Raw genomic sequence first — 15,372 nt, forward strand, 5'->3', positions numbered from 1 at the left:
CCGCCCCCCCCAGGTAGCCTTAACGAACTGTCGGGGCAAGTGCTGTTAGCAACGAGCAGCAGCAGCAGCGCCTGTGACACACGAGGGGGGGGGGGAGGTGACCAGCACCACTCGCGACCGCCTTTGTCTCCCCCCCAGTGGCGAGGTTTACACTGCGCCAGGCACTCATTCGATGCCGAGCCGACCTAGGGGACGGGCCCAGGACCGGTTCGGATCATCGCCGCCGGTGTTGGCCGTGAGCGTGAATCGAACTCGGGTCGCCGGGTTCGTAGCGCAGCGCGCTAACCACACAGCAGCATCGCCTCCCCTACTGACAGACTCACACACAGGGACAGCTGCCACTGGGGGTGTCCATAGGCTAGACCAGCAGCAGCATCACCTCCCCTACTCACAGGCTAACACACAGGGACAGCTGCCACTGGGGGTGTCCCTAGGCTAGACTCACACAGCAGCAGCATCGCCCTCCCCTAATGACAGACTAACACACAGGGACAGCTGCCACTGGGGGTGTCCCTAGGCTAGACCACACAGCAGTAGCAGCAGCATCACCTCCCTTACTGACAGGCTAACACACAGGGACAGCTGCCACTGGGGGTGCCCCTAGGCTAGACTCACACAGCAGCAGCATCACCTCCCCTACTGACAAACTAACACACAGGGACAGCTGCCACTGGGGGTGCCCCTAGGCTAGACCACACAGCAGCAGTAGCAACATCGCCTCCCCTACTAACACACAGGGACAGCTGCCACTGGGGGTGCCCCTAGGCTAGGACTCACACACAACAACTCCTGTAAGGACGATCATCACCACCCAGAATCAGCATCTTTATTCATCGTGGTGGAAATCCGAGGAGCCACACAGGGGCCCAACGCCAGATTTGATTTACCGTTCGATTGAGGCAACGTGAAAGATCATTTTAAACAACCAAAACAGCAACAACAACAACAGCCCAACAACCACGTCGTCATCAACATCCACAGAAAACAACAACATCGACAAACAGCTTAAACGTTGGTGGATGAGGCTCACGCGATGACACGGGTTCGGTTAACGTTTCGGCAAAACTAAAGAATATATAAATGTGTCTGTATATACCTGTCAACTCCTGATCAGTGTCCCACCTCATCACAGCTGTCAGCTCCTGATCAGTGTCCCACCTCATCACAGCTGTCAACCCCTGATCAGTGTCCCACCTCATCACAGCTGTCAACTCCTGATCAGTGTCCCACTTCATCACAGCTGTCAGCTCCTGATCAGTGTCCCACCTCATCACAGCTGTCAACCCCTGATCAGTGTCCCACCTCATCACAGCTGTCAACTCCTGATCAGTGTCCCACCTCATCACAGCTGTCAACTCCTGATCAGTGTCCCACTTCATCACAGCTGTCAGCTCCTGATCAGTGTCCCACTTCATCACAGCTGTCAGCTCCTGATCAGTGTCCCACCTCATCACAGCTGTCAACTCCTGATCAGTGTCCCACCTCATCACAGCTGTCAGCTCCTGATCAGTGTCCCACCTCATCACAGCTGTCAACTCCTGATCAGTGTCCCACCTCATCACAGCTGTCAACTCCTGATCAGTGTCCCACCTCATCACAGCTGTCAGCTCCTGATCAGTGTCCCACCTCATCACACCTAATCTAGATTTGAAGCTGTCGTGACTGCAGAAATCCACACTGTCTGTCAACCATTACTCCAGACCAATTCAGATCTTATTGGTCAACCCGTGGCCCCCTTACAAATCTCAAAGTGTCATCCTACAAAGTCCCATCACAAGGTAGAAAACACAAACAAATAGACACTGTATATTTGTGTTATACCTATTGAAACGGCTGTACACCGCATGGATCTACAAACTCAATTTTCCCTGTAACAAGAATTAAGGCCTAAACCTTGCGGGCTTGGACAAAGATGTCATGGAATGGAACAAAAAAAATGAATCCGCGTTAGGATTAATGATCCGTAATAGGGGAGGTTTTTGTTTGGGATTGGGTTAAGATCCGTCCATAAATGACGTCACGCGATTTTGGACGATTTTTGACCCCCCCCTCAAATATGACGTCATAAAGATCTGCCCCCCCCCTCCTCCCCACCCAAAAAAATAAAACATGCTTCAAATATTGATTTAAAGCTTTCGTGACTGCAGGGATTCATATTCTTGGTTCTTTCGGTAAAGTCACCACCACGTAGAAGGGAAACAATAAAATAATAAAAATATAAAACAATAAAATTATTGTAAAACAATACAATTATTATTCTTGGTTCATTCGGTAAAGTTACCACCACGTAGAAGAGAAACAATAAAATAATACAAAATATTTTCTTGTTTCTATGTGACTTTACCGAAAGCTTTAAACTATTGTCATTGTAGTGCGTATTTAATGTGGCGCTGCACTCTGATGTTGTAGGACCAAAAAACAAAATATTAAAAAGTCTATTTAATTAAGTAGAACGTGTTGTCTGTATTCATTTAAAGTCTATTTAATTAAGTAGAACGTGTTGTCTGTATTTATGTAAAGTATATTTAATTAAGTAGAACGTGTTGTCTGTATTTATGTAAAGTCTATTTAATTAAGTAGAACGTGTTGCCAGTATTTATTTATTTCAAAGTTGCACATTTTGATGTGACGTCACATTTCTCACCCCCCCCCTCACGTCACACATCGTCACAAATATCTGACCCCGCCCCCTAGGTGAGTGACGTCATTTATGGACGGCCCCTAACCCAACAAACGTCAACTACTACGACTACTACTGCGACGACTGCGTGTAAGAACCAACGAGACATCATTGTGTTTAGTAATTACTGCAACGGGAATCGAACGACAACGATTGACCCCTGGGGCGTGGTTCGAACCGGGACATTTTGAACAGAATTTTGTTTTCGTGCTTGCAGACGGCGCTACCATCAACTACCACGAACCACAGCGAGGCAACGTCTTTGATTAGAATCACAAGGTCACTCGGACAATAAAATCAATCACCTTTTCATATTGGTTGTTCCGACCACCCGCCCCCCCCCCCCCACACCGAGCAACCCCACGTGATTGATTTTGTCAGTTCGATCACCGATTTCCCTCGTAGAGAAGAAGTGACGAGACAAAGCTCCCCCGAATAGCCTTCAGACTGTAGGGGGCAAGTGCCTTTAGCGAGTAGCAGCAGCTATGAAGGCCGGCACGGCACGTGAGGAGGGTGGGTGGCCAGCACCACGCCCGGCCGCCTTTGTCTCTTACTGCACACAGCACCGGGTTACTCATTTGAGGCTGAGTCGACCTAGGGGAGGCCCGGGACCGGTTCAGATAATCGTCACTGGTGGTGTTGGCCGTGAGCGGGAATCGAACCCGGGTTGCCGGGTTCGTAGCGCAGCGTAGTGCTCATCGCTACGCCACCACTCCCCGCACACACAGTGACACACACACATTGACACACACACAGTGACACACACATTGACACACACACATTGACACACACACATTCACGCACACACACAACCGCCATTCGCCACTAAGTGGCGGTGACGTCACCACGACGCTTGTGCCAGGCCATGTGCACCTTGAGGCAACGTGAAGTGTCGAACGCCCGCTGGCAGGTCACGGGGCAGACCCAGGTGCCACGGGTCGACTGAGACTACTGGCTGATGCACCACCTGTGCCCCCTACTGTGCCAACCTGCTGTGCTTTAGCCACCCGGCGCTCCGCTCGTTGTTGTGAGCGTCGCTCCTCCGCCCTCCGTTGTTGTTGGAGGGCGACTGCCTCCAACTGCCCAGTAGCATCCTTCACGAGCCTCCTCCACAGAGGCCGATCTTGACACCGCTGGTACCAGTCATCGGCAAGTCCACTCAGCTCCACGTCCTCCTTTACCACATCACTCCATCTCTTCTCTAGCCCGTGCCGCCCCGTTTAGCCCCCTCGATCCGGCCGAACAAAAGCTGTTTCGGCATGCGGTGGCTGGGCATGCGGGCTACATGACCCACACACACACACATTCACGCACACACACATTCACACACACACAAACACACACATTCACACACTCACACACACAAACACACACATATTCACACACTCACACACACAAACACACATTCACACACACTCACACACACACATTCACACACACACATACACACACTCACACACACTCACACACATACATACACTCACACATACACGCATACACACACACAAACACACACATACATACACTCACACACACACGCCCATGCTATCGCTGTGGAAACGTTGAAACTTTTTTCTTGTGGACGGAATCCGCCCGTGACTGCTTTGTCCACACATCCCAGCAGCAGAAGCAGCGGGTTGCGAGGGGGCGTGTCGTAAGGGCGTGGCTAAAGTGTTTGGCTCCACCCCTCTCGCCCGGGTAGCTCCGCCCACTCCCCCACCCACAACTGGGTGTGTAGGTGTGTGTGAAGGTGTGTGTGTGTATAGGTTTATGTGTAGGTGTGTGTGTGTAGGTGTGTGTGTAGGTGTGTGTGTGTGTGTAGGGGTGTGTGTGTAGGTGTGTGTGCTTGCAACCCGTTGTGACGGTGGTGGTGGTGAGGGTGACGGTGGTGGTGGTAACGGTGGTGGTGACGGTGGTGGTGGTGGTGACGGTGGTGGTGGTGAGGGTGATGACGGTGGTGGTGAGGTTGATGGTGGTGGTGGTGAGGGTGATGGTGGTGAGGGTGGTGGTGGTGACGGTGGTGGTGAGGGTGGTGAGGGTGGTGAGGGTGGTGACGGTGGTGGTGGTAACGGTGGTGGTGGTAACGGTGGTGGTGGTGACGGTGGTGGTGGTGACGGTGGTGGTGGTAGCGGTGGTGGTGGTGAGGGTGATGGTGGTGATGGTAGTGGTGGTGGCGGCGAGGGTGGTGATGGTGGTGAGGGTGGTGATAGTGGTGGTAACGGTGGTGGTGGTGACGGTGGTGGTGGTGACGGTAGTGGTGGTGAGGGTGGTGGTAGTGGTGGTGATGGTGGTGAGGGTGGTGATGGTGGTAACGGTGGTGGTGGTAACGGTCGTGGTGGTGGTGATGGTGGTGGTGACGGTGGTGGTAGTGGTGGTGAGGGTGGTGGTGACGGTGGTGGTAGTGGTGGTGAGGGTGGTAACGGTGGTGGTGGTGAGGGTGGTGGCGAGGGTGGTGGTGGTGACGGTGGTGGTGACGGTGAGGGTGGTGGTGGTGGTGAGGGTGATGGTGGTGGTGAGGGTGATGGTGGTAACGGTGGTGGTGGTGATGGTGGTGGTGATGGTGGTGGTAACGGTGGTGGTGGTAGTGACGGTGGTGGTAGTGGTGGTGAGGGTGATGGTGGTAACGGTGGTGGTGGTGATGGTGGTGGTGATGGTGGTGGTGAGGGTGGTGGTGGTGGTAATGGTGGTGGTGGGCGGCCGGAGTGGGCAGTGAGGCAGCGGCTGTCGGCGTCGCCACGGACGCGGCGATAATCATAACCTGGTGTAAAAATAATCTACAAAAGAGGAAATAAAACGTCGAGTCGATTAAAAATTGACGATCGGAAGCTCCCCCCCTAACCCCCCCCCCCCCGCCGCCGCCATCTCTCCAAGGGTCACCGGCGGCAACTGAGGAAGGGCCCCCCCCCCCTCCATCCCTTCATCTCAACTACATCCACAACATCATCAATAAACCGATATTTGTCAAAGGGACCCCCCCCCCTTCATTTACCGGCTGCTACGCACGGCCGAGGATCGACGCTTAAAGTGTCGCCGTACCCCCAAGGCCATCCGCCATCTTCTCCGATCCCCACAACCCCCCCCCCCCACCACTCTCTCTCGCTCACTCTCTCATTCACTCTCTTATTCACTCTCTCATTCACTCACTCTCTCATTCACTCACTCACTCTCTCATTCACTTTCTCTCATTCACTCACTCACTCTCTCATTCACTCTCTCATTCACTCACTCTCTCATTCACTCACTCATTCACTCTCTCTCATTCACTCACTAATTCACTAACTCACTCACTCTCTCTCTCGCTCACTCGCTCACCCTCTCATTCACTCTCTCATTCACTCACTCATTCACTCACTCATTCACTCACTCATTCACTAACTCACTCACTAACTCTCGCTCACTCGCTCACTCTCTCAGTCACTCATTCACTCTCTCATTCACTCTCTCCTTCTCTCTCTCTCTCATTCACTATCACTCACTCACTCTCGCTCACTCATTCACTCTCTCACTCTCCCACTCACTCTCTCACTCACTCACTCACTCTCTCACTCTCTCACTCACTCACTCTCTCATTCACTCTCTCTCATTCACTCACTCATTCACTCACTCATTCACTAACTCATTCACTAACTCACTCACTCTCTCTCGCTCTCTCGCTCACTCTCTCAGTCACTCACTCATTCACTCACTCATTCACTAACTCATTCACTAACTCACTCACTCTCTCTCGCTCACTCTCTCAGTCACTCTCTCATTCACTCACTCAGTCAATAACTCACTCTCTCACTCACTCTCTCACTCACTCACTCACACTCTCACTCTCTCGCTCACTCACTCTCTCATTCACTCTCTCACTCGCTCACTCTCTCACTCACTCTCTCACTCACTCTCTTATTCACTATCTCACTCTCTCACTCACTCTCTCACACTCTCCCACTCTCTCACTCACTCTCCCACTCTCTCACTCACTCTCTCTCTCTCATTCACTATCACTCACTCTCTCTCGCTCACTCACTCACTCACTCACTCGCTCTCTCGCTCTCTCACTCTCTCACTCACTCTCTCACACGCTCACTCACTCACTCTCTCACTCACTCACTCGCTCTCTCGCTCTCTCACTCTCTCACTCTCTCACTCACTCTCTCACACTCTCACTCACTCACTCTCTCACTCGCTCACTCGCTCACTCGCTCTCTCACTCGCTCACTCTCTCACTCTCTCACTCACTCTCTCTCTCTCATTCACTATCACTCACTCTCTCTCGCTCACTCACTCTCTCACTCGCTCTTTCACTCGCTCACTCTCTCACTCTCTCACTCGCTCTTTCACTCGCTCACTCTCTCACTCACTAACTCACTCACTCTCTCTCTCACTCTCTCACTCACTCACTCTCCCACTCTCTCACTCACTCTCTCACTCTCTCTCTCACTCTCTCACTCGCTCCACCACCACCGCCAATCCCGTCCAGGTCTCAAAACTCCCCACCACCACCCCCGCCGCCGCCGCCGCCGCCGCCGCCGCCGCCGCCCCCGGCCGAGACTCCGCGCGGCCTCCTGCCGATGGTCCCGTGTCCTCGGCCAGCCCCCGCGCCCACCGGGGGTCTAGGCGGGGGCCGCGGCTCCGCTAGTGGCAGTGCTCGGTGATGTCCACCACCACCGCCTTGCGCCAGCTGAACAGGAAGTAGCCGGCGCCAGCGCCCAGCGCCACGGCGCCGCACAGGTAGCCGTTGTAGGTCATGAAGACGAGCATCAGGAAGTAGGAGAGCACCACCTGCAGCACGTGCAGCGCCGTCTGCAGCACGTGCGGCAGGCTGCACATCCGCTGCCTGGAGGGCACGCGGGGGAGGGGGAGGGGAGAGAGGGAGGTGGTGGAGGAGTGAGGAGGTGGAGGAGTGAGGAGGTGGAGTGAGGAGGTGGACGAGTGAGGAGGTGGAGGAGTGAGGAGAGAGGGAGGTGGATGAGTGAGGAGGTGGAGTGAGGAGGTGGAGTGAGGAGGTGGAGTGAGGAGGTGGAGTGAGGAGGTGGAGGAGTGAGGAGAGAGGGAGGTGGAGCGAGTGAGGAGGTGGAGTGAGGAGGTGGACTGAAGAGGTGGAGTGAGGAGTGAGGAGAGAGGGAGGTGGACGAGTGAGGAGGTGGAGGAGTGAGGAGGTGGAGGAGTGAGGAGGTGGAGGAGTGAGGAGGTGGAGGAGTGAGGAGAGAGGGAGGCGTGAGGAGAGAGGGAGGTGGACGAGTGAGGAGGTGGAGGAGAGAGGGAGGTGGACGAGTGAGGAGGTGGACGAGTGAGGAGGTGGACGAGTGAGGAGGTGGAGTGAGGAGGTGGAGGAGTGAGGAGAGAGGGAGGTGGACGAGTGAGGAGGTGGAGGAGTGAGGAGGTGGAGTGAGGAGGTGGAGGAGTGAAGAGGTGGAGCGAGGAGGTGGAGGAGTGAGGAGAGAGGGAGGTGGACGATTGAGGAGGTGGAGTGATGAGGTGGAGTGAGGAGGTGGACTGAAGAGGTGGAGTGAGGAGTGAGGAGAGAGGGAGGTGGTGGAGTGAGGAGGTGGAGTGAGGAGGTGGAGGAGTAAGGAGAGAGAGGTGGACGAGTGAGGAGGTGGAGTGAGGAGGTGGAGTGAGGAGGTGGAGTGAGGAGGTGGAGTGAGGAGGTGGACGAGTGAGGAGCTGGAGGAGTGAGGAGAGAGGGAGGTAGAGTGAGGAGGTGGAGGAGTGAGGTGGAGGAGTGAGGAGGTGGAGTGAGGAGGTGGAGTGAGGAGGTGGAGTGAGGAGGTGGAGGAGTGAGGAGGTGGAGTGAGGAGGTGGAGTGAGGAGGTGGAGTGAGGAGGTGGAGGAGTGAGGTGGAGGAGTGAGGAGGTGGAGTGAGGAGGTGGCGTGAGGAGGTGGAGTGAGGAGGTAGAGTGAGGAGGTGGAGTGAGGAGGTGGAGGAGTGAGGTGGAGGAGTGAGGAGGTGGAGTGAGGAGGTGGAGTGAGGAGGTGGAGTGAGGAGGTGGAGGAGTGAGGTGGAGGAGTGAGGAGGTGGAGTGAGGAGGTGGAGTGAGGAGGTGGAGTGAGGAGGTGGAGTGAGGAGGTGGAGGAGTGAGGTGGAGGAGTGAGGTGGAGGAGTGAGGAGGAGGTGGAGTGAGGAGGTGGAGTGAGGAGGAGGGAAGGGAGAGCGGTGGTGGAGGGTGGGGGGTGATGGCCCAACAGGGTGGACAGTGGGAGGGTGACGTTGGACTCGCACGCGGTGAGGCGCGGTGAGGCGTGGTGAGATCCGGTGAGGCACAGTGAGGCACGGTGAGGCGCGGTGAGGCACGGTGAGGCGCGGTGAAGCGCAGTGAGACGCGCGGTGAGGCGCGGTGAGGCACGGTGAGACACGGTGAGGCGCGGTGAGGCGCGGTGAGACACGGTGAGGCGCGGTGAGGCACGGTGAGGCGCGGTGAGACACGGTGAGACACGGTGAGGCGCGGTGAGGCGCGGTGAGGCACAGTGAGGCGCGGTGAGGCACGGTGAGGCACGGTGAGGCGCGGTGAGGCGCGGTGAGGCGCGGTGAGACGCGGTGAGGCACGGTGAGGCACGGTGAGGCACGGTGAGGCGCGGTGAGACACGGTGAGGCGCGGTGAGGCACGGTGAGGCGCGGTGAGGCACAGTGAGGCGCGGTGAGGCGCGGTGAGACGCGGTGAGGCGCGGTGAGGCGCGGTGAGGCGCGGTGAGGCACAGTGAGGCGCGGTGAGGCACGGTGAGGCGCGGTGAGGCACAGTGAGGCGCGGTGAGGCGCGGTGAGACGCGGTGAGGCGCGGTGAGGCGCGGTGAGGCGCGGTGAGGCACAGTGAGGCGCGGTGAGACGCGGTGAGGCGCGGTGAGGCGCGGTGAGGCGCGGTGAGGCGCGGTGAGGCGCGGCCGCTCACCCCACGGTCTTGTGCGTCTCCATGACAGTGGTCCCGTGCTGTCCCGGCAGCGGCATGCTGTTGTAGCGGACGTTCACCTGGGATCTGCGGAGCAGCGTCTCACGGAAGATCTTCAGCCCCTCGTAGGCCGCAGCCAGCAGGAAGACGGCTAAGCAGCTGCCAACCATGCCTGGGGGGGGGGGGGAGGGGGAAGGGGGGGGGAGGGGGGGAGGGGGGGGAGAGGGTTTGTCCCACGACCTGCACCTAGCCTGGCACAGCAGTGAACCCACGGCACCTGGGGTCTGTTACGCCACCCGAGTTTGATTCCCGCTTGCGGTCGCCGGAAAAAAAACAACCACCAAAACTTCTCACACAGACACAGCACACAGACACAGCAGACAGACACAGACACAGCACACAGACACAGCACACAGCACGCAGACACAGCACACAGACACAGACACAGCGCAAAGACACAGCACACAGACACAGCACACAGACACAGCACGCAGACACAGCACGCAGACACAGCACACAGACACAGCACACAGACCACAGACACAGCACACAGACACAGCACACAGCACGCAGACACAGCACACAGACACAGCGCACAGACACAGACACAGCACACAGACACAGCACACAGACACAGCACACAGACACAGCACGCAGACACAGCACACAGACAGCACACAGACCACAGACACAGCACACAGACACAGCGCACAGACACAGCACACAGACACAGCACACAGACACAGCACACAGCACGCAGACACAGCACACAGACACAGCGCACAGACACAAGACACAGGACACAGACACAGCACGCAGACACAGCACACAGACACAGCACACAGACCACAGACACAGCACACAGACACAGCACACAGCACACAGACCACAGACACAGCACACAGCACACAAACACAGCACACAGACCACAGACACAGCACACAGACCACAGACACAGCACACAGACACAGCACACAGACACAGCACACAGCAGACACAGCATACAGACCACAGACACTCACCTCCCACGGAATTGATAAGCCAGCCGCTGAACAGGACGTTCACGTTGGTGTAGCCAAAGTAGAAAGTCATCACCTGCAGCCACAACAACGGATCGCTAGGGGTCAGCAGTGGCAGTGGTGGTGGCGGTGGTGATGGTGGTGGTGATGATGGTGGTGGTGGCGGTGGTGATGTTGATGGTGGCAGTGGTTGTGGTGGTAATGGTGGTGGCGGTGGTGATGGTGGCGGTGGTGATAGTTACGGTGGTGGTGGTGGCGGTGGTGATGGTGGTGGTGGTGGTGATGGTGGCTGTGGTGGCGGTAGCAGTCGCCAGGTGGTAGTGCATTAGCCGCCTGCCGCCGAGGTTCGCGGTTCGTTTCCGGCAGGGGGGGGGGGGGGAGGGGGGTTGCTGCCGCGACCCCGGTTACTACCGCGACCCCGGTTACTACCGCGACCCCGGTTACTACCGCGACCCCGGTTGCTACCGGGACCCCGGTTACGGTGAACGTCGTCGGCCCGGAGTGAGGCCACACCGTCGCCGTCCAAATTCTCCGCGTTTCAAAAAAGGAATCTACACCGCTGGGATCACGCAGCAGCTGTAGGATCATCGTGTGTGGTGTGTACGGTGTGTGTAGGGTGTGTGTGGTGTGTACGGTGTGTGTACGGTGTGTGTGGTGTGTGTGGTGTGTGTGGTTGTTGTGGTGTGTACGGTGTGTTACGGTGTGTGTGGTGTGTGTGGTGTGTGTGGTGTGTACGGTGTGTGTGGTGTGTACGGTGTGTGTACGGTGTGTGTACGGTGTGTGTGGTGTGAGCGGTGTGTGTACGGTGTGTGTGGTGTGAGCGGTGTGTGTGGTGTGTGTGGTTGTTGTGGTGTGTACGGTGTGTACGGTGTGTGTACGGTGTGTGTGGTGAGCAGTGTGTATGGTGTGTGTGGTGTGTACGGTGTGTGTACGGTGTGTGTACGGTGTGTGTGGTGTGAGCGGTGTGTGTGGTGTGAGCGGTGTGTGTGGTGTGAGCGGTGTGTGTGGTGTGAGCGGTGTGTGTGGTGTGAGCGGTGTGTTTGGTGTGTGTGGTGTGTGTGGTGTGTACAGTGTGTGGTGTGTGTGGTGTGTACGGTGTGTGTACGGTGTGTGTACGGTGTGTGTGGTGTGAGCGGTGTGTGTGGTGTGTGTGGTGTGTGTGGTGTGTACGGTGTGTGTACGGTGTGTGTACGGTGTGTGTGGTGTGAGCGGTGTGTGTGGTGTGAGCGGTGTGTGTGGTGTGAGCGGTGTGTGTGGTGTGAGCGGTGTGTTTGGTGTGTGTGGTGTGTGTGGTGTGTACAGTGTGTGGTGTGTGTGGTGTGTACGGTGTGTGTACGGTGTGTGTACGGTGTGTGTGGTGTGAGCGGTGTGTGTGGTGTGTGTGGTTGTTGTGGTGTGTACGGTGTGTTACGGTGTGTGTGGTGTGTGTGGTGTGTGTGGTGTGTACGGTGTGTGTGGTGTGTGTGGTGTGTACGGTGTGTGGTGTGTGTGATGTGTGTGATGTGTGTGGTGTGTATGGTGTGTACGGTGTGTAGGGTGTGTGTGGTGTGTATGGTGTGTACGGTGTGTGGTGTGTGTGTGGTGTGTAGAGTGTGTGTGGTGTGTGTGGTGTGTACGGTGTGTGTGGTGTGTACGGTGTGTACGGTGTGTGTACGGTGTGTGTGGTGTGTGTGGTGTGTGTGTGTGGTGTGTGTGGTGTGTGTGTGTGGTGTGTGTGGTGTGTGTGGTGTGTGTGGTGTGTGTGGTGTGTGTGGTGTGTACAGTGTGTGTGGTGTGTGTGTGGTGTGTGTGGTGTGTGTGGTGTGTGTGTGGTGGGCGTGTGGTGTGTGTGTGTGGTGTGTGTGGTGTGTGTGGTGTGTGTGGTGTGTACAGTGTGTGTGGTGTGTGTGGTGTGTGTGTGGTGTGTGGTGTGTAGTGTGTGTAGTGTGGTGTGTGTGTGGTGTGTGTGTGGTGTGTGTGGTGTGTGGTGTGTGTGGTGTGTGTGGTGTGTGTGGTGTGTGTGTGTGGTGTGTGTGGTGTGTGTGTGTGGTGTGTGTGGTGTGTGTGGTGTGTGTGGTGTGTGTGGTGTGTACAGTGTGTGTGGTGTGTGTGGTGTGTGTGATGTGTGTGGTGTGTATGGTGTGTACGGTGTGTGTGGTGTGTGTGGTGTGTGTGGTGTGTACGGTGTGTGGTGTGTACGGTGTGTGTGGTGTGTGTGTGTGGTGTGTGTGGTGTGTGGGTGGTGTGTGTGGTGTGTGTGGTGTGTGTGGTGTGTACGGTGTGTACGGTGTGTGTGGTGTGTGTGGTGTGTACGGTGTGTTACGGTGTGTTACGGTGTGTTACGGTGTGTACGGTGTGTATAATGTGTACGGTGTGTGGTGTGTGTGGTGTGTGTGGTGTGTGTGGTGTGTTACGGTGTGTTACGGTGTGTATGGTGTGTGGTGTGCACGGTGCCTAAACACGTTGCGTCTGCGCGATCCCGCTCGACCAATCCGCGGTGTAAAACTTTCTCCGCCGAGCGTGGAAGTTCGGCATCGCGACACCGCCGAGCCCACGGTGGGCCCCGGCGTGCCGTGGCCCACCGGCGCCGCCGCCGGTGGGCCACGGCACGTAGGGGGGTGGGGGGCGGGCGTCAATACGCACCGCGGCGATAACCGGGGCGGCCTGCCGGATTCGAACCGCGAACCTTCGCGACCGCCGGGGAACGCGCTACCGCCCGGCGTCCGCGCCGTCGCCGCCGGCGTCGGCGCCGCCGGCGTCGGCGCGACGCACCATGCCCATGCCCGAGTGGTCCACGGCTCCCGCGGGGACGCCGTGGCCGCCGACATCTGTGGTCGCCGCGGCCGTCGCCGCGGCAACCGCCGCTCCGTGGTCGCCGTGGGAGTGGTCCATCGAGTGGCCCGAGTGGTCCATCGGGTCGGCCTGGGGGCGGGGAGGGGGCCGGGGGAAGGGGGGGGGGGTAGGGGGGGGGGTAGGGGGGGGGCACAGGACCAAGAGAGCGTTCGTTGGAGAGACGGAAAGTTTGGGGAAAGAAATTACAAAGTTGATCGGAGGGCAGAGACGGCGCGGAGAGGCACAGACTACTCACTCAGAGAGTCATAGACTACTCACTCAGAGAGTCATAAACTCACACAGAGAGTCATAGACTACTCACTCAGAGAGTCATAGACTCACAGAGAGAGTCATAGACTCACTCAGAGAGTCATAGACTCACACAGAGAGTCATAGACTACTCACTCAGAGAGTCATAGACTCACAGAGAGAGCCATAGACTCACTCAGAGAGTCATAGACTCACACAGAGAGTCATAGACTACTCACTCAGAGAGTCATAGACTCACAGAGAGAGCCATAGACTCACAGAGAGAGTCATAGACTCACACACAGAGTCATAGACTCACACAGAGAGCCATAGACTCACACAGAGAGTCATAGACTCACACAGAGAGTCATAGACTACTCACTCAGAGAGAGAGTCATAGACTACTCACTCAGAGAGTCATAGACTACTCACTCAGAGAGTCAGACTACTCACTCAGAGAGAGAGTCATAGACTCACACAGAGAGTCATAGACTACTCACTCAGAGAGTCATAGACTCACAGAGAGAGTCATAGACTCACTCAGAGAGTCATAGACTCACACAGAGAGTCATAGACTACTCACTCAGAGAGTCATAGACTCACAGAGAGAGCCATAGACTCACTCAGAGAGTCATAGACTCACACAGAGAGTCATAGACTACTCACTCAGAGAGTCATAGACTCACAGAGAGGGCCATAGACTCACAGAGAGAGTCATAGACTCACACACAGAGTCATAGACTCACACAGAGAGCCATAGACTCACACAGAGAGTCATAGACTCACACAGAGAGTCATAGACTACTCACTCAGAGAGAGAGTCATAGACTACTCACTCAGAGAGTCATAGACTACTCACTCAGAGAGTCAGACTACTCACTCAGAGAGAGAGTCATAGACTCACACAGAGAGTCATAGACTACTCACTCAGAGAGTCATAGACTACTCACTCAGAGAGTCATAGACTACTCACACAGAGAGTCATAGACTCACACAGAGAGTCATAGACTACTCACACAGAGAGTCATAGACTACTCACTCAGAGAGTCATAGACTCACACAGAGAGTCATAGACTACTCACACAGAGAGTCATAGACTCACATAGAGAGTCATAGACTCACACAGAGAATCATAGACTCACACAGAGAGCCATAGACTACTCACACACAGAGTTATAGACTTACACAGAGAGCCATAGACTCACTCAGAGAGTCATAGACTCACACAGAGAGCCATAGACTCACACAGAGAATCATAGACTCACACAGAGAGCCATAGACTACTCACTCAGAGAGTCATAGACTACTCACTCAGAGAGTCATAGACTACTCACACAGAGAGTCATAGACTCACACAGAGAGTCATAGACTACTCACACAGAGAGTCATAGACTACTCACTCAGAGAGTCATAGACTACTCACACAGAGAGTCATAGACTCACACAGAGAGTCATAGACTACTCACACAGAGAGTCATAGACTACTCACTCAGAGAGTCATAGACTCACACAGAGAGTCATAGACTACTCACACAGAGAGTCATAGACTCACATAGAGAGTCATAGACTACTCACTCAGAGAGTCAGACTACTCACTCAGAGAGAGAGCCATAGACTCACACAGAGAATCATAGACTCACACAGAGAGCCATAGACTACTCACTCAGAGAGTCATAGACTACTCACTCAGAGAGAGAGTCATAGACTCACACAGAGAATCATAGACTACTCACTCAGAGAGTCA

At 55.7% G+C, this 15,372-nt stretch overlaps 1 protein-coding gene across 1 annotated transcript; it reads right to left on the bottom strand.

Moving 5' to 3' along the window:
* Positions 1-806: 806 nt before the first annotated feature.
* LOC142907089 (high affinity copper uptake protein 1-like) lies at positions 807-13,466 on the bottom strand. The gene is made up of 4 exons (XM_076056116.1): positions 13,320-13,466; positions 10,572-10,644; positions 9,553-9,721; positions 807-7,502 (listed from the first exon to the last, which is right to left on the bottom strand). Exons 1-4 carry the CDS (start codon positions 13,458-13,460, stop codon positions 7,301-7,303), a joined length of 585 nt encoding a protein of 194 aa, XP_075912231.1. The 5' UTR covers positions 13,461-13,466; the 3' UTR covers positions 807-7,300.
* Positions 13,467-15,372: the final 1,906 nt, after the last annotated feature.

The sequence above is a fragment of the Petromyzon marinus genome, chromosome 74 (assembly GCF_048934315.1).
Source record: "Petromyzon marinus isolate PM22_M1 ecotype Great Lakes invasive population chromosome 74, UKy_Petmar_22M1.pri1.0, whole genome shotgun sequence".
Taxonomy (NCBI): Eukaryota; Metazoa; Chordata; class Hyperoartia; order Petromyzontiformes; family Petromyzontidae; genus Petromyzon; species Petromyzon marinus.